The sequence below is a fragment of the Rhinolophus hipposideros genome (genome assembly GCF_964194185.1).
Source record: "Rhinolophus hipposideros genome assembly, chromosome: 11".
NCBI lineage: Eukaryota > Metazoa > Chordata > Mammalia > Chiroptera > Rhinolophidae > Rhinolophus > Rhinolophus hipposideros.
In genome coordinates, this window is record NC_138057.1 from 81427254 (window position 1) to 81449890 (window position 22637).

General features: G+C 64.2%; 1 protein-coding gene across 2 annotated transcripts in view; it reads left to right on the forward strand.

The window, feature by feature from the left end:
- Positions 1–22637, forward strand: part of RXRA (retinoid X receptor alpha) — a 96363-nt gene that overhangs the window by 56283 nt on the left and 17443 nt on the right. Inside the window, exons 2-4 of one of the 2 annotated variants that reach the window (XM_081066870.1) lie at positions 12571–12836; positions 18381–18531; positions 18939–19118. In XM_081066870.1, the coding sequence (XP_080922996.1) occupies positions 12571–12836; positions 18381–18531; positions 18939–19118 (597 nt within the window). Of the gene's footprint in view, positions 1–12570; positions 12837–17859; positions 17969–18380; positions 18532–18938; positions 19119–22637 lie in introns of those variants that run through there. The other variant, XM_081066871.1, reaches the window with a different exon arrangement.

The following is a 22637-nucleotide window of genomic DNA, read 5'->3' on the forward strand; positions in this document are numbered from 1 at the left end:
GTTTCCTGAATGCCTGTCCTGCAGCAAAGAACTCCTGGGCACGTGGTTGGAATCGGGGCGCTGTCTCCCTGTTTGGAGGTGTTGGGGATTTGGGCCCCCATCCCTTTGGCAGCTCTTCCTCAAGGGTGAGAACTGCCCACGGACCCTTGTCTCCCCACTACACGTGACCCTGGCAGGCCTCCTCAGCTCTTGGCTTTGGTTTCTTGATCTGTAAAATGGGTGCAGAAAGAGAATTTTCCAGGCCAGCGTCTTGACGTGACAGGTTTACAATCATATAAAATTGCTTTTATATAGGAAACATACTAGGCTGTTAGACATTGCTGTGTGTGTGTGTGTGTGTGTCGGAGGGGGCGGGGTAGGGGTCCTCACAGGCATTGGTGACCGGGCCAGGCATCCTGAGTGTCCAGCCGGCATGCTGAGCGCCTCCCCTGCAGGTGACCTGGGAACGCTGCTCTGGCCTGTGTAGGACAAGAGTGTGGAACGTGGGGGTTCTGTGCCCAGACTGTGCACCGGGCTGCTGGATTTGGACTTTCGGGCTTGTTCCCTTGTCCCCTGCTGCTTGGCGTCTGCTGCTGCCACTTGGAGCTCTTTCCAGGTCACTCTCTGTTAGTGTTGTGTGTACGGTTGAGTCATGGGCTGTGAGCAAAGCCGTCTCCTATGAGTCACATACGTGGAAGCCTTTGGCTCCTGGGGTCGGCAGCAGCTGTTTCGAGAGCATTTGGGGTTCTTACTGATTTCTGGGGTCACCCGGCACCTGGCTCTGGACGAGTGCGGAGGCTGCGCTCGGTAGACAGGAGTTGTGCTTTGCTGTCCTTTCTCTGTCGACCCAGGTGAAAGCTGATCCAGGTGACAGCTGATCCAGGTGACAGCCCAGTGCTCATGGGGCCAGGTGCTAATGGTTCCACAGGCGACTGGTGTGCTGTGTGCTCTCTGGAGGGACCCATTCTCTCTACGGGGCTGGGGACTGGGATAGATTTGAAGCCTTGGAGGTGTGATTCTGGGTCCCCACTCCCCCCGTCAGATGCTGAGGGCCCTCCTGTCTCTCAGGAGGCTGTGCGAGCTGGGGGCTGCTGCCTGCCTGCCTTGTTCCCCCTGGCCTCTGTGCTGCCCCCACCCCAGGGCAGGGGTCTGGGCCCCCGATTCCTCGATGTGGCCCTGCCAGTGGGGTGCATGTTGGTCACGTGGCTGGCCCCCAGCCCTGCCCCCCAGGCATTCAAAAATGTAGGTGTTCACAGCTCGTGGAAGCGAGCTTTCCCCAGGTCCCCTCCCCCACCTCGGCCCTGGCCATGGTCACCCCTGGGGGTCGCTTGTGGGATCTGGAGAAGTGGACATTGGTGAGGTCGAGAGGGCCAGGAAGGGGTGCTGGGGCAAGGACTGCACAGGGAGGCCCCGGGTGGCCAGAGCAAAGAGGACAGGCGTGTTGGGGGGGGGGCGGGGGCCTGGCTTGGTCTCTGGGATGGATCATGGGCTTTGGAGTTTGGGGGTGTCATGGGGAGCCGTGGAGGTTCTCTTGATGATTGAATGGACAGTGGCCATCCTTCCAAGTGAACGACATTGGGGACAGCCATGGGGAGGGCATGCTAAGCTGGCTGTGGCCACTTGCGGCTCTCACCTGTGCAAAGGGGGCTGTGAGGCGTTCCCAGCTGGCGGGGGCAGTGCTGTGTGGATGGAGACCGTGGTCATCCAGGCTGACATGGGCGCTCCTGGGCTCTCTGTTAGTCTGTCCATCCCCCCTTCTGCCTGGGGACCCTGTGGGCTGGGCGGCCAGGCTAGGTGCCAGCATCCCAGGTTCTTGGGGCCGGGGCCTGCAGGACACGGACACTGTCTGACCCCTGCCCGCCCTCTTATCTGCAGGGTCAGCGGCTCATTCCCTCTGCCGCCTCAGCATCCCGGAAGTGCCGGTGGCGGGTGCGAGGGGTTCCCTCTCCACGGCTGCCTGGAGGCTGCCACCCCCAGGTGTGTCAGGGGTGAGGCCTTAGGTTGGAGATCTGGGGGAGTCATTGGATGCTTTGTGCGGATGGGTGGAGGTCCTCGGGTCTGTGCTTGACGGCCGCCCCCCAGCCCCCTGGGCCTCTCCCCAGTGCAGGGTGGAATCCGCCCCGTCAGCAGACGGCCCGTCCTGAGCCGGCCCAGCAGGGAAGGGCAGCGAGAGGCTCAGCGGTGCAGGCCCCAGAAGCTGCTCTGGTGGCGGGGAGGTCTCCCCAGAGCAGGGAAGAGCTGGCGGAGCTGGCAGCAAGGCCGGGCTGTGACACGCGGAGGTTGAGCTTTGAAGAGGTGGTTCAGGGTGCAGCGGGGCTGGGCAGGTGGGGAGGGAGGGCAGCTGCCACCCTGCCGAGGGGAGGCGCCCATGCAGTGGTCATGGGGAAGCCCCGCTCCCACGGGCGGATGTCCCGTTCTCAGTCTGTCTCATGAGTGAGGCCCTGTCTCCGGTCTACAGAGGCCCCACCAGTGGGGCCCCCGCACATAATGGGCACCAGACTGGTGCCACTGGCTGAGTCAGTGCGCGTGGGTGAGCCTCTGCGAGGGGCTGTGTGGGCCGGGGCTCACGCCCGTGGCAGCGGGAGGCTTGGAGAGCCCTCTGTGAGCCCCTCGGGAGCTGGGCACATGCTCTGCCCTCCAGGGACTCCCGTCTGGGCCCTGCCCCCCCCACCGCGTGGCCCTGGGTGACCACGCCCTGGAGGCGACCAGCATCCCATGGCCATGCTCGGAGGGCGGTGGAAGGACTCGGGGACGTCCCCAGAAGCAGCCAGCCCTGCCGGGTCCAGAGGAGCTCCCCCGGAGTGTCCCCTCTCCCTGGCCATTCCAGAATGCTCTGACTTGCTGGCCGCGGGTCTTGGGGCCCCCCAACTCCAGCACAGGTGGCTGGGGTGTGGGTGAGCTTCCGCCCAAATGTCTGCCAGCGTGTTCCAGGAGCCTATGGGGGATGCATTGAAAGTTAGAGAGAAAAACAGCCCGAGGGGGTGGAAAGCACGCGCATTCCACGACAGAGCCGCGGGAGGTGGCGGGCCTTTGAGCCAGCGAGAGCAACACGGCTCAAAATGAAACAAGAATCATTTCTTTTCCTGTTGAAGAGAAACCGTCTCAGCCAGCCCGCAGTCTTGGGGCCCCCTTGCCCCCCAGGCTGCCGTGGAACAGGCGGGGTTTCACCAGGAATTCCCCCCTCCCCGCTCACCCTCCTCCACAGTCTGGGTAGGCTCCCAGGAGGTGCTGGGGACAGTTCAGGGGGACTACCTGGAGGGGAGGTCGCTTCGCCCAGGAGCCCCTGCCTGGCCTTGGAGAGGTGAGCGTGCTGCCAGCTCCCTGCGCTCCCGTCCGTCTCCACGGTGGGCTTCGCTGCTGGGCACCGGGTGTCTGCTTGGAACTCTGTACCCAGCCACCCTGGCCGGCGGGGGAGGGTTTGGAAGGGTGACGTTTGTTGGGTGCACCAGGGGCAGAAAGCCAGGCCTGCTCCTGGCTGAGGGGCTCTTGTTCTGGCTTAGAAACCGCCTCTCTATCTGTGAGCGCCTTTCCCCCGTAAGGATGGGACGGAACTCCCATAACGGACCCGGCACAGTGTGGACGGTGTGGGTGTGTCACAGGTGCTGCTGCTTAGACCGCCTTTGCCTTACGGGGCCTCTGCCCTTGGGGACTTGTCACAGCCCCCACCGCACGGGCAGGCCCCTGGGTACAGCGTCACACTCTTACCTCGGCTGGCTCCCTGCTGCGCTGTGTCCCGTCCTTTGTCACCCCCTTTCTGTACCTGTGCCTCCTCCCCAGGGATCCCCAAAGCGTGAGGGGTGACTGCTGCCCCCTGCACCCCGGCCCCGCAGCTGCTGTTATGCTCCTGAGCAGGAGGCGTGGCCACACTGTCCGGGCAGCTCATCAGAGTGGGGGGGCCTGCAGGATGTCTGGCCGCAGGGCTGGAAACCAGCCCCTGGGCATCTTTCTGGATGGCTGTGCCTGTGTCGGCCTTCATCCAGCAGCCCCTTCCCCACCCCCCTGGGGGCTTCTTTCTGGAAACCAGCTGCAAGGGCCACTGCCGGTCACCGCTCTCCTGAATTCCTCCTTGGTGCTGGCTGGCCGGGGTCACCCTCACCTCTGGGTCCTTGGGATGGGTGAATGGCCCCATCAGCGAGGCCACGTGAGTCCTCATCGTTCCCCGGCTGCCTGTGGAGTGGGAGGGTGCCTCTTGGTAAAGTCAGACGCCTTGGAGCGGTCCTGTAAGGACTGGCCTTCCTCTCATTTGGGGGCTCGCACCCCGACGGTAGGCATCCTGGGAGGTTTCTGCCCGGCGGAGGGCTGGAAACCAGAGTGAGAACCGGCCCTGGGCCGAGCACTCCGGGATGGGTCCCTGAGTCCATAGCTACCGCCCGGTCACTGCCAGTTCTGACGTTGCCCCTGACCCCAGGACTGCATGCTGCTCCTCTGCCTGCGGTCATCTGGCTTCTCCTGAAAAACTGACCCTACCCCAAGGTCTGGGGGCCCTGGAGTCACGGGGAAGAAGGAGGGGAAGGTGGGGAGATGGTGGTTCCTGAGCCCGTGTTTGAGGTGTCTGTGCAGCAGACCCCGATCCCCGTTATCCTGAAGATGTGAGTGGCCCTTGGGAGTCTTTTCCCCATAGCACCCAGGCGCACACAGGGTGCCCTGGTGAAGAGGGGCATGACACAGCCAGGGAACTGGGCCTGAGGAGTAGGGCTTTGGCGGGAGTCTGGTCGTCTGGTCAGTGTGTGTCCCTGACCCCCAAGCCCCTTCCCCAGCACGTTTCTCTAAGCTGTGAAGGGCTGGGGAACGCACCCAGCTTCAGAGGAGGTCCCTCATCTGTACCGTGCTGCTTGGAGAGCACCCCCAGGGAGAGTGTGCAGCTCAGCACCCAGGGACCCCCAGGTAGCGCCTGCCACGGCATCTGTTGGGCTGCTGCCCGTTGGTGGGTTACCACAGTGCCCACTGCGAGAATTGAGGGGAAGGGAAGGTCTGCAGGTGCCTTTAGTTGATGGTAGCTGGGCCTGGTGTGAAGGAGGCTGTGACCACAGCCCCTGTGGCCCGTGGGCTTCTGGAGAGTGGGCGTGGTGGGTGGCCTCCTGCAGAGACCCTGGCCCTACTGCCCGTGTGCGTTGGTGCCGTCACTCCTCAGCTCTTTGGCGAACACCATCCAGGCCCAGGCGCTGGAAGGCTGGCCACCCCTTCCTCCTGGCTGTGCTCCCCCCTTCCCCCACAGTGTCTGGGTTCCAGCTACACCTGCTGCCACCGGGACCAACCACAGTACCCCAGGTTGTGTCAGTGGGCTGGGTGAGGTGGCTGCTGGCCTGAGCACCACTTCCTGTTCCTCCCCACCTGTCACCAGCCCTGGGCTGCTTGGGACAGCCAGCAGAACCTCCACACACGGTCCTTTTGCCGAATCCATGTAGCGTCACCATCAGCTTCCCAGGGCTTCATCCTTTTGTCTGTGCAGTGGGACAAGGCAAGGGGTTGCTCAGTGGTGAGGATGGTGATGGTGGTGATGGTGGTGATGGTGAAGGTGATGATGGTGGTGAATATGGTGATGACACAGACGCGCTTGTCATCGAGCGCTCACTGGATCCGGTGCAGACATTGTCCTACCCTGAGCTGTATTGTGAAGAGTGGTTTCCCTGCTTAGATCCCTTGGCTCTTGATGGGGTCTGTCTCCGTAAAGGGCATTGCAAGGGCTGTGCCCCGTACCCTGGGGAGTTAGAGGTCGATGAGGACTGAAGGGCTTTGCGTTCGTGCCTCCCGGCTGGAGGTCGAGCTACGTGAGTGACCATTCCTGACCTCACACCCCTGTGGGTCATGGGGCCGGGCAGATTTGGGCTGAAGATCCTGCCCTGCCTTTGTACCTGCTGCCCAGTGGGGGTGGTGCAGCTACCTGGTCAGCTGTGCCCACTGCTGCGTGCCCTCCCGCGTCAGGGACCAGAGGCCCCAGGCCCTGTGCCTTCATTTCATGCCCCCTCGCTTCCCTGCGTTTCCCAGGCTCCTGCTCTGAGCCAGCCCCTAAGCCCCTCTTGGGGGCTGAGGTGGTTTCTGAGGGGAGCTGGCGCGGTCCCTGCCATTGAGGCCTCCCTGGCTAGTGGGGCAGAGGGCTAAGAGTCGCTTTCAAGGAGAGAGAGTCCAGCCGCATGGCTGCTCCGGGGGGGGGGGGGGCTGGGAGCTGAGACCCTGCTCTCCTTGGTTTGGGCAGGGTTGGCGACCGTAAAGGTGGATTTGGCATTTCTGAGTCGCTGAGGTCTTGTGAGCGACCTGAGCTCACAGAGGCGGAATCCAGGACCCTGAGCTGGCGCAGCCCCCCGGGGGCTCTCGGGGCGCCTGTCCCTTCCCTTCCCAAGCCCCGGGCGGAGACTCTGTCTGCTGCATCTGTACTCCGGCCACTGGACGCCGTGTGACAGGGCTGGCGTGGTAACGGTGTCCGTCCCTCACTCAGGAGAGCACCCCGCCTGTCCCTTGGCCTTCAGAGCCTACCTCCTCCTTCCCCCTTTTCTCCTGCGCCCTGGGCAGCCCCGTCTGTGCCAGGTGGGCAGTGCTAGGAAGCACTACTTTGAAGAGACCAGTTGAGGGTCTGCGTGGGCCTGTGGAGAGGGAAGCCCTTGTTGGATGACCAGGGGCTCAAAGCCCTTAGAGCCACTTCCTGGGGGTGCCTGTGGGCTGGTGGGGGCACAGGGTGAAGGGAATGCCTGTCGTGGTTCACTGCACCCCTCCTCTTCTCTCCTTTGGGGCCTGGTCAGGGCTGGGCCACCCCATGCTCCCATGTGGAGCGGGACCTGAGTTCTGGCTCCTGCCGGCCGGCTGACAGATTTGCTGGGCCTGGCAGAGCGAGGGGCCTTGGTCCCTTCTGGCCAGTTGGGGGCCTCTCTGTAGGGACCCCTGAGGCTGGCTGCCTGAGGTGCTGCGATCTGGCCTTACTGGAGGGCCCCAGGCTGCTGGGGGGGCGGGGCGGAGGTGGGCTGGGGTTTCTCCTGATCACCATGGGGGCCCAGCTGACCTGTGTCCTCAGCAGGGGCTGGGATTTGGGGCTGGGGCCATTGGTTGGGCAAAGGGCACGGTGACCCCAGAGCAGCTAAAGTTTCAGCTCGAGCCCCCTGAGTTGTAAACTGACACTTCGCTGGAGGCAGTGGGTCTGTCATGTTCCCTGGAGGTGGAGGTGACAGGCCCCTGGCTTGGTCCACGCTCTCCAGGGAGGTTGGAAACAGGCACACAGCAGGTGCTGGGAGCCCACCCTGCAAGGGTCCCTGTCAGCAGCCTCTGCTGTTGGCATAGCCACTTACAGAAGGGGACACAGGCCAGGGAGGCATGGGACTTGGGGTCCCAAGAGTGGGCAGGAGCCCATTCTCACCAGGGCCAGCACCTCCTGTGTCGGGGGCACGTCTGCTCACCCTGCCGCAGTTCCCGAAGGCCCCTCACCCTGCAGGGGCCAGTGGAGCTTGCTGTCTCCCCCTCCCGCTCCAACCACCTCAGCTTCCAGCAAACCCCGACGCGCCCGTGGTCCCACCGCAGTCTCCACCAGGCTGCCACTTCTCCCTTCCGTGGCTGCTGGGGAAGCAGTCCTTCCGGAAGGTGGGGGCTGGAGGTGGGCGTCCCGGGAAGCTCCCCACTGCAGGGTTTCGGTTCTGGGGAGGTCCCCAGGCAGAGCACCGAGTTGCAGGGCTTGGGGGAATGGACGCTTGTGCTCAGAGCCTGTCCTTGTTGGGTGCTGGCTCACTGCGGGGGTCTTCCTTACCCCTTGGCGCCCCTCCCCCTCCCAGACACCCCCTTTCCTACCTCCTTCATGCCCCTCCTTGAAGCCCGTCCCATTCCAGCCCCATGAGTACCCTCCCCTGCTCCTGTATTTGGACTCCTGTCCGTCCCTGCGCTGGGGTCCCTGCGCACATGAGCCTGTGCCCTCTTCTGCCCAGCAGGACCTGTGGTCTGCCTTTGGCCCCACCTGTGGTCTGCTCAGACCCTGCCCTGATCAGTCTTGCAAATTCAGAGGGGGCCAGGGGAGCCCTGAGATCCCCTTTCCAAGAACTGGGGGTTCCCTGCTTGCCTGGGAGGGGCTGGGTCCAGGGCTTGCCCCCACCCTTGGCTGTGTGGGGCTGGCATTTCCTGCTACCTCCCCGCCTTCCCCTCCTGCCAGGCAGAGGCCGGAAAGGTGTTGGTGGGGGTTCCCCAGCTTCTTGCTGTTGGGCCCAACAGGCTCCTTGTGGGCATTCTGGAGGGAGCCTATGCAGCTCAGGAATTTTGGTCACTGGGGGTGTCCCTTCCCTCTTAAAGGGACCTCCGGGGCGACCAGCTCAGCCATCCCCCACTGGTGGTGTAGTTTCTGCTCGCATACAACTACGACGGGGAACTCACCACCTCAAGCAGCCGTGCCATTGTCAGTCACCATGAGAACGTTCTTTATTTTAACTTTATTTACTAAATGTAACTTTCACGGTCACACTCTGAGGCCCAGGGAGCTACTCGGCGTGCTGACCATTCCAGGCTCTTCCATCTCTGCTCCACAGCTTCCATTTCTGCCTCCAGGTGTTTGCATTTTGGAGTCAGTTTTGTGGCCTGAAGTACTTTTTGTGCCAAGAGAAATCTGTCCATCACCCCTTCCATGCAGCCTTCCTGGACTGAACCCGGCAGCCTTGTGAGGTCTGTGTCAGGGCTGCCAAGGGCATCCCCTCTGCTGGGACTGGGCCTGTCTCTTTCTAGAAGTCCCTGTGAGTTCCCAGCCTCTGCCTCCTTCCTCAGAGTCCCACTGATTGCTGATGGTCTCGAAGTGGGCACGGTGGACATAAGGGGCGTGAGGAGCTGGGGTTTGAGGCCCGGTGAGGCCCAGTTTCTGAGGGGCCCAGATTCGGCAGTTGGCCCCTCTGCATCCCCTTGGGTAGGAAGGGCTGTGTGTCAGCTGGCCCAGGGTTGGGTTGGGGCTCTGAGCCTGGCTGCCTGGCCAAGCCAGCTCCACTGAGCTGAGGATCAGATAAGTGTGTGGTGGTGACAAGGCCTCATAAGTCCAATGTATGACTTAAGAATAATGCCTTATCACAGCTCTTGCTTATCAGTGGGTGGGGACCGATAAATGGCCCAGAAAAGACAGCCTGCAGCCCGTGGAGCGGTGCACGCAAGGCCTCCCCCTGCAGCACAGGGTTTTGGACATCTTTGCCTTTTCTTTCTAACGTTCCCTTCCTGACCAGAGAGTGTCTCTCTCCAGAAGACTCCAGAAAACACCGCAGCCCATTGTCACCCAGGCTCTGGGAAAGTGTCTGCCATGGGCGGTCTGTGTAAACAGGAAGCGCCCATGTGGGGGCCTGCGGACAGTGGGGGTCATGCAAGGCAGGGTCTGGCAGGGTGGCCACACCCTCAGGACTGGGGGGGGCGGAGGGGCTCATAGTCGCGGCCGGTTTGGAGCAATTGTTGCACTTGACGCTGATGTGGAGGAAGGGGGCATGCCTGAGGAAGCAGGTTCCCGTCATATTTGGGGGATGGGCTGCACCCAGAGGCTGGAGGCTCTTTCCCCGCTGTCCCCCCTTTCTCCTGGAGTCCCTCCTTGCACCCATCTTTTCTCTTCCACGCAGTTTCCCCTCCATCTCATTGGCTCCCCCTCCTCATGGTTCTGACTTGTGCTGGGTGCTGGGGAGCTGGGGGAGCTTTGAGGTGTAGCCTGGCAGCTGGCAGTCAGACAGGCCACCTTCCTCCCTCCTGGCCTCCCTCCCTCCCTCTTTCCGGCCAAGCTTTCTCCTGCCTCTCCCTCCCCTTCCTGCCCAGGAGCAGCAAACAAACAAACAACCAGGCAGCTGGGGCCCAGCCCCTGTAGCTGTGTGACCAGGAAGTCCCCCCTTCCCCAGGCAGGACCACTCCCTGTCAGGTGTGGCCAGCCAGTAGCAGAGGCCCCTCAGAGAGACTCCCAAAGAACCCCCAGTGCCATCCTGTACTTCAGAGACCTCCAGTCTCCCCAGGATTCCCAGGGGCAGAGTGGAGGTGGGGCAGCTGCCAGAATGCAGGAGTGACTTCTGCCTGGTCCATCTCAATCCCAGAGGCTGGGAAGAAAGGTGGGCAGCTCCCCTAGGCTTCCGGACTCACTCCTGCGGTTGGGACCCCCATCTCCAGGTCCAGCCTCCTCCCAGGGACCCCCAGCGGTTGCCTTTGCCCCTCTCGGTTTGGGCTCTGGCGGAGATGTCCACAAAACGGATTTGGGGGCATTCATCTTGCTTTCCTTCCTCTTGTACGTTGAAATCAGCAGAGTGCTTCGGACCATGTGAAAGGGGTGTGCCAGTCTTGCACTAGTCAGCCCTGGCCTGAGTCCTGCCGGCCTGCCTGTGCAGACCAGAAACCGAGGCTTGGTCAGAGATGGAGCTGGTTCAGGGTTCCTCGTCCAGGGGGTGGTTGAAAGCCTGGTGAGGTGGACACTCTAGGTGTCCCAGCACTGGCCCGGTGGAAATAATGGGGGTTCCCCAGCCTAGGGATAGCTGTAGATTTCTGGGAGTGTGCCTTCCCTGTGCCTCAGTTTCCCTGTCTGTCATAGGTGGGTGGACAGGGTCACAAGAATTCAGTGAGACCAAGGAGATGGAGGTGCTTCACGGATGCACTTAGGCAGCCGTCTCGGGCCCCTTTTCCTTCCGGTCTGCTTCCGTCAGCCCTAGCAGAGACCTCTGGGCACGCAGTGTCCACACGTGGTCTGGGGAGTGGAGAGACGAAATCAGGCTGATTTGCAGTACCGATCATTGCCCATAAGTGCCACTGCCATCCGGTTCTGGAACACCTTAAGCTTTTGTTTCTAAGTTCAGTGAAGTGGTTTGTTCCCAATACTGTGATGGTGAGAGTTTCAAGGGGATCAGATGTGGCTTGTTGGTGGGGTCAGATGGCAGGCAGGCCCCTCACCCTGTAGCTTGAAAGTGGAATTCCAGGTCCCTTTCCTCCCTCAGAGGGGAAGTGAAGCGAGGGGCTGCAGGACGGGAGCTGGAGGAGGGGGTCCGGCAGGGGTGAGAGAGCCCCCTGTGTTGTGTGGGCCCACCCCGCCCCGCGGGTGCCCAGTGCCGCTCTGGACAGCTTCGGAGGTCCTGATAAGATCTTGGGCTTTGGCTGGAATCCCATCTGCTCCGAGTCCCGACTCTGCCTGGGTGGTAGTGGTGTCCTGAAGCATGATGGTGCGTGTCCCCCAAGACTCAGTTTGCACAGGCCACCAGTGTTGATGAGAGGACTTGGGGACGAGGCGCACACACACAGGACTTCTTCCTGCCCTGGGCCTGGCACTCAGGGACCGCCCAGAACAGCGGCCCTGAGGTGGAGGGAGGCATACTTGTCCTGGAGCCATTGAGTGGTTGCATGGCTGTGGAGGGCTGCAGCCAGGTGTGTGCCCTGACCTGGGGTGTGCGTGGACGGAGGCCACTCCACTGTGCTCATGGCTCCACGGGACTTCTCAGAAGCAGGTGTGACCGCTGCAGGCCGGGTGGCAAGGGCTGGAGAGACCCTTTGCAGATGGGAAGGCTGCAGCCCAGAGAGGGGCATGGCTTGCCCAGGGCGCCCTGCTGTGCTCCAGCTGCCTTGTTTGGGCTTCTCCAGTTCCGGTTCCTGTTCCAGCCTGCACAGGCCCCTGGGCACTGGACTCACTACCTGAGGACCTCTCTGCTGGGGGTGCTTCTGCTTGCTGAGCCCTCGGGGTGGGGTGAGGAGGCTGAATGAGCCCTTGTTTGGGCTTTGAAATCCTTGAGATGAAAGGCTGTGTGTGGGAGGTCCCAGCCTCTCCCCACAGCCTCTGCAGGCTGCCCGACCCCATGCCTGGCACATAGCTGGGCCCCTCCACCAGGCCCACCTGGAAGCTCCCTGCCCCAGCTGCTTGCCTCCAGGCCTGGGCACACAGGAAGACCGCACCTCTTCGGGGCCCCAGGACTCAGAGGTGCTTTGGCCACTGCTGCTGGGGCACCTGAGCACGGCCAGGCAGTGTGGCCGGCAGTTAAGGCCACAGACTCGGGAGTGAGCCAGCCTCCTGGTGCCGGTCGTGCCCTGCCAGGGCCGCTGTTAGGACACAAGGCCTCGGTTCCCCAGCTGTGAAATGGGGTGATAGCAGTGCACCTGCCTGCCTCCTCTCTCCAGGCAGTAATCTACACTGGGGATGTGGGTTGGTTCTGCCACATAGTGATGTTCTGAAAACATGAGGCTTCATGTTTTTAGGATTTTTCCCAGACCTTCACTTTGATCCCCTGAGTACATGGGCGGAGGGGCTGACCCCTCCTGGCTACGGGGCATTCAGGCTCGGCAGGTCTGGGGTGTTGGGGGTTCGAGCAGCAGCTGTCTGGCCTCCTTGCTCAGAGAGGTATCTTAGAGCATTTTGACGGCAGCTGTCAGCCTGCTTTTCCTGCGTCTGCCTGGGGTCCCGCCTGAGTCCTAAAGCAGGGATGGGGAGTGGGGGTGGGGGGTGCCTGGGAGGGGTGCTCTGGACATCCTGGCCTTGTCCTGTGTCCACTGAATTTCTGTCAGTGAGCCACTGGGATGGGGGCACCCGGGGCGTTGCCCAGGGCCGGCTTTCCCTGGCTCGGTGGCCCCCTGTGGTGTCTGTGGCCTGAGGGTAGCAGGCCAGCCTGTGGATTCCTGACCACCCTTCTGTGGGCTCGTGTCTTGCAGACTTCTCCACCCAGGTGACCTCCTCATCCCTCAACTCCCCCACGGGACGCGGCTCCATGGCTGCCCCCTCGCTGCACCCCTCCTTGGGGCCCGGTATCGGCTCTTCGCTGGGCTCCCCAGGACAGCTGCACTCTCCCATCAGCACCCTGAGCTCCCCCATCAATGGCATGGGCCCGCCCTTCTCGGTCATCAGCTCCCCCATGGGCCCCCACTCCATGTCCGTGCCCACCACACCCACCCTGGGCTTCGGCACCAGCAGCCCCCAGGTAAGTTCTGGGGCTGGGGGCGGGGCCTGGGCTGGGGGCGGGGCCTGGGCAGGGGTGGAGCCTGGGCTGGGGGCGGGGCCTGGGCTGGGGTGGAGCCTGGGCAGGGGTGGAGCCTGGGCTGGGGGCGGGGCCTGGGCAGGGGTGGGGCCTGGGCTGGGGGCGGGGCCTGGGCTTCACCTGCGCCTGTCTGCACCACCACGTGGACTCTGGGAGGCAGGTGCTGTCATGGCCGCCCTTTACCTCCGGGAAACCGAGCCTCGGAGAGGCGGCCTGGGCCTAGGTTTGAGCCCGGGTCTGGCTGACTTCTGAGCCCGTGACCCTCAAGGTCATCAGCCGAGCTTCCTCCCAGCTGTGTCTCCACTCCATCGTGGCCCCCTCCCTGTGGGCGCGTGGAGCTCGGTAGGGTTCCTGTGCTTAAACCCTGTGTCCTCTCAGCTGCCCCCTCATCGCCTCGCTTGCCCCTCCTCGGGCCTGGGCCCTTCCTCTGCTGGTCTCCACGCGTACCCACACCAGGTGGCTTCAGTGCCCCGGCCTGGGCCCCACGTGGCCTCCTCTCTGCTGCCCGACTTGGTGCCGTCTGCTACGTCCACGTGTCGCTCAGATACCTCTGTGGGACAGTCTGGCTTGGGGCTCTGTCGGATCAGGAAGCGGCTGGTGCCGGGAAGGGCCTGGCTCGGTCCACTTCTTGCTCTGGAGGCCTGGAGGCCTGCCTCAACCTCCCCTGGACACCTCTCGTCCAAACCCCTGCAGAGCTGTCCTGAGTTCCTCAGATTCCTGGGCCTGAGGGGCCACGGAGCTCAGCCGGGCGTCCCCTCCCGCTGTGGTTCTTGGCGGGTTTCTTGCTGGCTGGCCAGGGGACCTGCCTGAGCCCCAGCGGCACTCCCTCTCGCTGGGGCTCCAGCTGTCCTTCCTGAAATAGGCGGGCTCCCTTCCCGCTCTCACTGTCCAAGTCCAGGTTCAGCTGTTCGTGCCTCGGTAGGTGAGGGTCCCGTGTGGTGTTTCGGTGTGCCATTTCCATGGGGCCTCAGGACTTGAAGTGTGGCTGCCCTACCTAAAGCCACATAGCTGATCACGACAGCTGTGTGTCCTGTGTCTCAAGCCCCCTGCTGCCCGTGGAGACACACCACCTCCAGGACAGCCCCCCTACTCCTGGCCCAGGAGGACTGGGGCACCATTGAGGTCTGGAGCTCGCCCACTGCCCGTCTGGCCTTGGTGGAGAATCTCCATGACTTCGGCAGGGCGACCTTGTCAGCCCCTCTTCACCTGGGAGCTAGGTGCAGAGGGCTAGCACCTTGGGCCTCAGTGCAGGGCTCCCCATGCCCCCTTCGTGTCCCCTGGCCTTCCACAAGCAGGCAGAGGCCTGAGGTGTTGGCAGGAGGGAGGCCCAGCCGCCTTCCTGGGCCCGGCCGTGTTATTTTTAGTATAGCCGCCCCGCCCCCATTCTTGCTGGCTGCACGGCACTGCAGCGAAAGGGCAGCTGGACTGGGAACCTGGACAGAGGTGGGCACCTGCTGGCTCTCAGAGCCCCACACGGCTCCTTGCTGGTCACAGGCCCGCCGACTGCCCTGGACACACCGAGGGCTCGCGCACAGTGGGGGCCTGGGCGTGAGGGTCTGCAGTGGGGTTGTGCAGGGGCTGGGCCCACCCGAGGGTGGCGGGGATGCCCCCTGACCTTGGGCCGCCTGGTGCCCCCAACACTGTTAGCCCGCCTGGGGGCAGGGATGGGGTGGTACGGGGTGGAGGTGGGGGTTGGGGGCCGCCTCCATTCTGTTCTCTGTAGTTCTGTGCACACAGCCAGGTGCCTGGCTCGTAGTAGGTGCTTGTGGAATCCAAGTTGCTTGTGAGCGATGGGGCCCCAGGTCCCTTGAGGTTGGTGAGGGGATCACGGCAGGAGTCAGGCCTGGGAGGTGAGTGGGGAGCGCTAATGTCCTGCTGGTCAGCCGTCCGTCTGTCTGTCTGTAGGTGGTTGGGCTGCACTCGGTTTTGCCATGGTCTGAGCCCTGTGCTCGGCCTCTGGCCTGGTTCCCCTGCCCCCTGCTTCACCCCTGCCTCCCATCGCTCCTTCCCTGGGAGCTGAGCTCAGCTTCCGGGCTTCATCAGTTTATCTTGGAAACCTGGGGTTCCCCATGTTCACGGGAGTGTGGTGGAGTTCAAGGGGGACATGTGCCCCCACCCACACCCCCAAAAGCACAGCTGCGAAGTCACGGTGGCCAGAGCCAGAGTTCCTCTGACTTCTGCTGCTGTCGGGGAGCATGTGGCGCTGTGCCGAGCACTGTGCTGAGCCCACAGCCCCGGGCGGCCCGAGTCCACCCCACTGGAGCCCGCCCTGCAGGGCACATGAGGGTCTGGGCACCCAGCTGCCCCATGTCTCTCTTGTCTGGGGACTCAGTCTGCACAGGGCCCAGGGAGTGTTCCCACCACGGCTCAGAGCTTGCCCACAGCACCTGGCACGCGAGGGCCTCCTAGTACCCAGGCCTTGTCAGCCCAGCAAAGCCTCCCTGTTGTCGGGCCTGTCCCAGCCCAGGGGGGCAGTCGGCCCTGCCTGCTTCTTGGCTGTGACTTCGGCCATGAGGCGTCCACCAGGTGTCCGCATGAAGCTGAGGGCACTTCCGAGGCTCTGCCCCTGCCTTGGTGGGCAGATGGAGGCCTGCTCTTGGTGCTCGGCGGCTTGGGGCCTCCCATCCCAGTTCTGACGTGGGTGAGGGCCTCCCCCATGTGGGCTGGTGGTGGGGGGCCGCCATGGGCTGGGGAAGGAAGGGCGTGCTGGGTGTGGAGAGAGGGACAGCAGACAGGCTGGAGACCTGGGTGAGGCGTTGGTGAGGCTGGTGGTTATTAGTAAATCCCATAGGCTGCAGCAGGAACTGAAATAAACGCTGAGGATATGAAAGGGGAAATGGGGTCCCCACCCTGGCTACGCTGTGGAGTCATCAGGCTCCAGCAAGGGGCTGTTGGTGCCCTGGGTGTCCTAGGAGACGGGGTGCAATGCAGGAAGGCAGCATCCCCTTAGGTGGGGGGCTGTGGAGCCCACTGGGGGAAGGGAGCGTGTGTGGCAGAACGAAGCCCAAGGCTGCTCTGTGCTCTGTCCTGGGATCTGTGAACCCAGCTAAGGCTTGGCAGCTTGAAACTGAGATGGGGAAGGATGACCCTCCGGCCCGAGCTGCCTTGCCCTTGTGGCCATGTGGGACTGTCCACCTCTTGAGGCAGAGAAGCAACGTGGGTGACTCGGGGCCTGTGGAGAGCGGGCACTCCCGCCTTCATCTCCCTCTGGGGCAGTGTGTCTCCGAGGGCTCCCCAGCTCTGGCGACTGCTGTACCAGGGGTAGCCAGAGCCTGGGAGGCAGGGATGTGGAGCGCGGCCTGGGAGCCAGTGTGGCCATGGCACTGACCGTGACAAACCTCTCTGTTGTCCTGCCTGCTGGGACCCTGGACAGCTCTCCTCAGTGCTGCAGCCCTGCCCCAGTTTACCTAGGGCAGGCCACACTCCCAAGGGCCTGCACGTGGGGCGCTGGGCAGGTGGCCCCCTTCCCACCCAGCGTGGTTTGGGAAACCATGGAAAGAGGAAATAAATGCATTTGTTATTGTTACGGGGGCCGCCAGGCAGATCCAGCCTCATGGGCTTGTGGCTGGTCTCCTGTGGGGAAGGCTGCAGCCCAGGAGAGGGCTCCTCAGTGGCTCCCCACAGTGGGGCCCCAGGGGACCCGCCCTCGTCCCCTGCTGCTGTCCCCTCACCCTCTGCTGCACCCGTTTCTTGGCCTTCTCCAAACAGTCCTTTGCTTTCCCCACCTCCAAATGTTTGTGTGGGTGGCCCCTCTGCCTGGGACGCCCGCCTTCCGCGTCCCAGGCCCAGCTGGTGGTATCGCTCCCAAGGCCCTGCTGAGTGCTGTGCTCTACGCCTGGTCTGTCAGGCTGCCCACGAGAGCCCAGCATCAGCCCTCAGACCTGGCACTTGTGTCACCCCGTTTGGTGCACGAGGAACCTGAGGCTCAGAGTGATGAGAGAACTTCCCCTAAGTCACAGTGAAGGGAGGAGGCAGAACCCTTCCCTCCTCCTCCCCTCTGTGCCAGCGGGCTCTGCGCAGTGCAAGGATGGGAATGGGGTGGGGGAGCTCTGGGCCAGCCCACTCTCTGGGGCCTTGGTTTCCCTTCTGCAGCACGCGGGATCACCTGAGTGGTCACCGAGAGGCCCGAGCTCACACCACTGCTCGGCCAGCTCTTGACTCCCTGAGTCTCCGTCTCTGCATCTGGGAAATGGGGGAGCAGCACTCCCTGTGGGGTTTTCCAGGCGTGGGAGGCACTCTTAGCACACAGTCCACGCCTTCCCTTAGCCCCTTCCTTCCTTCCCTCTTGTCTGGGAAACGCCCCTGACACCTGCACGGGGCATCTCGGATTGCCAAGCAGTTGGAGCTGGCCTCCTGGCCTCCCTGCAGCCCACCTGAGTCCTGAGGAGGCTAATCGTCCCACCTGGATGGAGGAAGGGCCTGGAGCGGCCAGGCCTGGGAGAATCACCCTGGCGCGGGGGCCTGTGAAACTGATTTGGGGCAGTTTCTGCTCTGTGCTTTGAGCACCAAGCTCTTCCTGTCCCGTGAGAAAGGAGGATGGGAGTTGGGGGCCATGGGGAAGGAAAGGGGTGAGGTTCCTGTGTGCAGGAGGGGCCCGGGGCTACCAGGGGCCATCGCAGTGGCTGCTGCCCACCCCCAGAGACAGCTGCTCCACCCGATTTCCGCCTTTGTCAGGGGTTTGCAGAAGTGGGGGTGCTGGGGGCTGCCCAGCTGGGGTCCTGGTGCCTGGAGGAGACAGGCTGGCTTGCGGGATGCAGCGGGAAGCACCTCTGGGCCCTTAGCGCTGACGGGAGAGCTGGGGTGGACACAGCGGAACCAAAACTGCTGTGTCATTCTAGCCGTGGCCGCTGTTGCCAGGGGGACGGGTGAGTTTCCCACGCTTCCTCCGGCTGGCGGCAGGCGGCCATGGGCAGGGCGGGCAGGCGATGGCGTCCCTGCCAGCGGGTTCCCAAGGGGGGTCTCCATCTCCGCTCTCCTTGGGTCACGTGATCAGAGCTCCGCCCTGCCCCCCAGGCCTGGGCAGTGTGGCCCCCAGCTCTCCCCCCTCCTCTCTGAACAGGTCTCCGTGCCCATCTGTAGGTTGGGGTCCCCGAAGCGCCTGCCTCACCGGGAGGGTCATGGGGCTCACGCTGTCCTGTCAGGGAGCGCCCAGTAATGCAGGCGGTTCTCACTTAGACCTGAGCAGGGGCTTTGCGGGGTCCTCCTTCTGAGGCCTGGGGTCGACCCTGGGAAGCGGGAGCCCTGAGGGCAGGACGGTCTCGGCCAGCCTGGCTGAGCAAGCCGGGGCGAGGTGTCCAGCCCGTGCTCAGCCGGGCTCAGCCCTGCTGCTCCCCAGCTGTGTGGCCTGGACTTGGGCAGGCTCCTTCTCTGAGCCTCGGTTTCCCTGTCTGTGAAGTGGGGGTGTGGCAGCACCTTCCTCAGCACAGGGATGTTGGGGGGACATCCTGGGGGGACGTGCCAGGGCTGAGCCCTGTATCCCTTCCTCAGCTCAACTCGCCCATGAACCCCGTCAGCAGCAGCGAGGACATCAAGCCCCCGCTGGGCCTCAATGGCGTCCTCAAAGTCCCGGCCCACCCCTCAGGGAACATGGCGTCCTTCACCAAGCACATCTGTGCCATCTGTGGGGACCGCTCCTCAGGTAGGCCGCAGGGCCCTCGGGCGGGGTGCTGGGGGCCGGGGTGCTGGGGGCCGGGGGGCCGGGGGGCACGAGCTGGCCAGGCCAGCCAGCGGTGTTCAGAGCTCCGAGGGCGTTTCACATGGACTTCTGGGGTTCTCACATCAGGGAGACAGGAAGTGGGGGGCACCACCGTGGGCAGGTGGTCCTGGGGCTCCTGCAGAGGAGGCAGCTGCTGGGGGCAGCGATGACACAGGGCAGCACAGGCTGTCCTCCCTCTGGGCACAGGGCCCCTTGCATCAACCTCTGAACCCCGACAGTCCCCGGGCCAGAACAGCTGTCCGCTCTGGGGCCGCCGGCTCAGGCGTGGAGAGCGCAGGGGCCTGCGGGGCTGGGTGGGTGCAGGCGCTCAGGGCCCCTGCCCGCCGCAGGCAAGCACTACGGCGTGTACAGCTGTGAGGGCTGCAAGGGCTTCTTCAAGCGGACGGTGCGGAAGGACCTGACCTACACCTGCCGGGACAACAAGGACTGCCTGATCGACAAGCGCCAGCGGAACCGCTGCCAGTACTGCCGCTACCAGAAGTGCCTGGCCATGGGCATGAAGCGGGAAGGTGGGCCGCGGGCGGGCGCGGGCGGGCGCGGGGCGGGCGTGAAGCGGGAAGGCGGGCGCGGGGCGGGCGCGGGTGGGCGTGAAGCGGGAAGGTGGGCCGCGGGCGGGCGCGGGGCGGGCGCGGGGCGGGCGCGGGGCGGGCGCGGGGCGGGCGCGGGGCGGGAAGGTGGGCCGCGGGCGGGCGCGGGCGGGCGCGGGGCGGGCGCGGGGCGGGAAGGTGGGCCGCGGGCGGGCGCGGGGCGGGCGCGGGGCGGGAAGGTGGGCCGCGGGCGGGTGCGGGCGGGCGCGGGGCGGGCGCGGGGCGGGCGCGGGGCGGGAAGGTGGGCCGCGGGCGGGCGCGGGCGGGCGCGGGGCGGGCGTGAAGCGGGAAGGTGGGCCGCGGGCGGGCGCGGGCGGGCGCGGGGCGGGCGTGAAGCGGGAAGGTGGGCCGCGGGCGGGCGCGGGGCGGGCGCGGGGCGGGAAGGTGGGCCGCGGGCGGGCGCGGGGCGGGCGCGGGGCGGGCGCGGGCGGGCGTGAAGCGGGAAGGTGGGCCGCGGGCGGGCGCGGGCGGGCGCGGGGCGGGCGCGGGGCGGGCGCGGGGCGGGAAGGTGGGCCGCGGGCGGGCGGGCCTCCTCGGTGCTCCCTGACACAGGGAGGACTCCCTGGAGGACTGCAGCACCGGGCAGCTTGGCGCTTTCCAGCAGCGCCGGCTCCCTTGCAGACCTCTGGTGACGGGCACCCCTCCCTCCAGAGTCGGCTGCTCTGCTCGGGGCGGTGCGTCCCTGTGGGCAGTGATCTCACTCAGCAGACCCCACTGAGCGCCTGCTATATGCCGGGCTCCAGGGGCACAGAAGAGACAGCGTCGGTCCCGCTGGGGACAGGCCTTGCTCAAACCCCCTTCACAGCTGTGGAGTGCTGTGCCCAGGGAGTGACTCTGGGAGCCAGGTAGAGAAGCACAGTGGGGGCTGATGCTGGAGGTGGCAGGTCGGGGCAGGAAGGAGCTGAGGCCGGCGTGCTGGGAGCCCTGGGGCCGTGTCCAGGAGGCCGTGGTGAGGACGTGCTGATGAGACGTGGGGGGGCAGGGAACTCCTGAGTCTACTGGGTGCTGGGGACGAACTGTGCTCTGTTCCTGCTGCAAAGCTGCTGGACGTGCTCTGCAACGGCCAGACCCTGGGAGCCGTGGGGCTCAAGCTGCTGGCCTCTGGGCCTTGGATGCGTGAGCCCATTTTCCTGACAGCATTTGTCAGGGGTGGGGTGGGGTCGGGTAGAAAGAAGGTCACTCCACCACGGCTGCTCCTGTGGCCCACACGTGGCTGCTGGGTGTCCATCTCCTTCCTACCGGCTCCTCACTCGGTCCCCTGCTGGTGACTCATCACTAAGGACTGTCCTCTTGTGGAGGCTGCAGCTTTCATCCCATCCCGTTTCTTTTCTTTTCTTTTCTTTTTTTTTTTTTTTTGCGCCTCCTCAGCCCTGATTGTTCTTGTTCAGAAACTGAAACCTCTGTAGGGCCACGGGGTCCTGCAGGATATCCTTCCTGCGGTCACACGGGTGAGCAGAGCAAGGTGATGTGGGTGGGGGCTCTTGGCAGCCCCATTTCCTGCAGCTGGCACCACTCCCAGCGAGGGGCAGCGGGGCCGTGGGCCCCCAGAGGGGGTCATACAGTGCTTGGCCCACCCTTCCTAGTGCAGGTCCAGGCGTGTCCAAGGTCACACCCGGGGCTGGAACCTGGGCCTCAGGCTCCCAGTGCAGACCTCATTCCTGCAGGCTAGCGAGAGAGCCGAGGAAGCATGTGCCCGGCTCTACTGCCCCTGGGTGCTGGGTAGTCAGGGAAGGCTTGCTGGAGGTGGTGAGTGCAGTATTGTTTCTGAAGGATGGAAACTTGGGTCGGGGGCAAGTGTGTGGTAGGCAGTGGATGGGTATGGAGCCTGGCCAAAGGTCTGGGTGCCAGTGTGCCGGCAGGAGAGTGGGGACCCTGGCATGCAGCTCCAGGCTCACGGCTCCCTGGAGGACTGCAGCACCGGGCAACCTTGGATTAGTGCCCAAGATTGCTGACTCACTGGGCTCACCACTCCTGGCGCTGGACACCACACTGGGCGCTGGGCAGACAGCAGTGAGCTGTGCGCACCCATCCGTGGAAAGTGACATCACGGCCAGGCAGCACCCCCACCTCCGGTGTGACCAGTGCCGACTTAGGGAGGGTGCAGGGTGCCGTGGGCACCCAGAGGAGGCACCTGCCCCAATCTTGAGCATCAGGCAAGCTTTGGTGGGCAGGAGATGGCCAGGCTGACACCTGAAGAATGGGAAGCTGTTGGGTATACCGCGTGCCCAGCCGGAGGGAACAGCATGTGCACAGGCCGAGAATGTCAGCAGAGGGGGAACACTCAGGGAACACTCAGGCCCCAGAGAATGACCTTCCGCAGGTTCCTGGGACTGTCCAGTGGACACTGACCCCTTCCTACGGCCCCCTCAGTCTGTCCACCTGTGAGCCTCATGTCATCAGATTCCAGCTTCCTGTCCCCTCAAGGCTCAGGGGACAGTGGGCACTGCCCCATCTCATCCCAGTGGAGCTTCAGAGTCAGGGCTGGGGAGACCTGGAGTCCCCTGTCGGGCCCTCTCCTGACACCCACCGATGACTGGGGCCTGTCCCTAGAGGCTCTTAGGGGCGCCTGCTGTGTACAGAACCTGACTGGGGACTCGCCCGGTCTCCATACATTGTGTCACGCTCCCATGCTGCTGTGATGCTGTCCCCACACCACATACATAGAGAGATGGGGCACTAGGGGCGTCTCAGGGCCAGTGCATGAGGTGGGGGCTGCATACCTCTTGTCGCCACACTCAGTTTTAATGGGACAGTCGGGTGCTTCAGGCACATTCCGGAGGTAGATGGGCCCTGAGGCCTGAATTCCTGGCCATTAGATAAATGCCTGTTCCACCAGGACCACCTCTCCTTTACTTCCTGCTGGATTCATGTCATGAACGTGCCCCAAACGCAACATGAAACGGCCTCGCGGGCCGTGGAGGTGGCTCTGTGTGACCCTGAGAGCCTGAGGGTGGGTCTCAAGGAGGGGCAGGGCCTTGCACCAAGTGGGCTCTGTCCTGGGCATGTGACTCCCCAGTGAGGTGGCACCCTGTCGTGTTTCCTGGTGCCTGCGGGGGCCCCGTGTGGCCTCAGTGCCGTCCCTCCAGGAACCTCCATGGTCTCCCAGGATGAGTGGCACAGAGGGGTTGGCGGGCATGTACCCCTGCCCTCACACCTGCCGTGCAGCCTACAACTGGCTGCTGGGCACTGCCCCCTCTCCCCTGGAAGTGGTCCTGAGAGAGCTCCTCTCCTTTGCTGTCCTGGGCAGACCACTACAAGGAGGACCCACGCCCTGGCAGGGGTGGCACAGGCCACATGAGTAGGGTCAGTGTGGCAGCTCAGGACACTCTTGGCCAGGAGCATAGGCTGTGAGCCGTAGGCGCCCAGGGCCAGCCCGAGCCCTCAGTGCCAGCCCTGGGTGGGCAGCTATGCTGACTGGCAGTGAAGAGGCTGCGATCACAC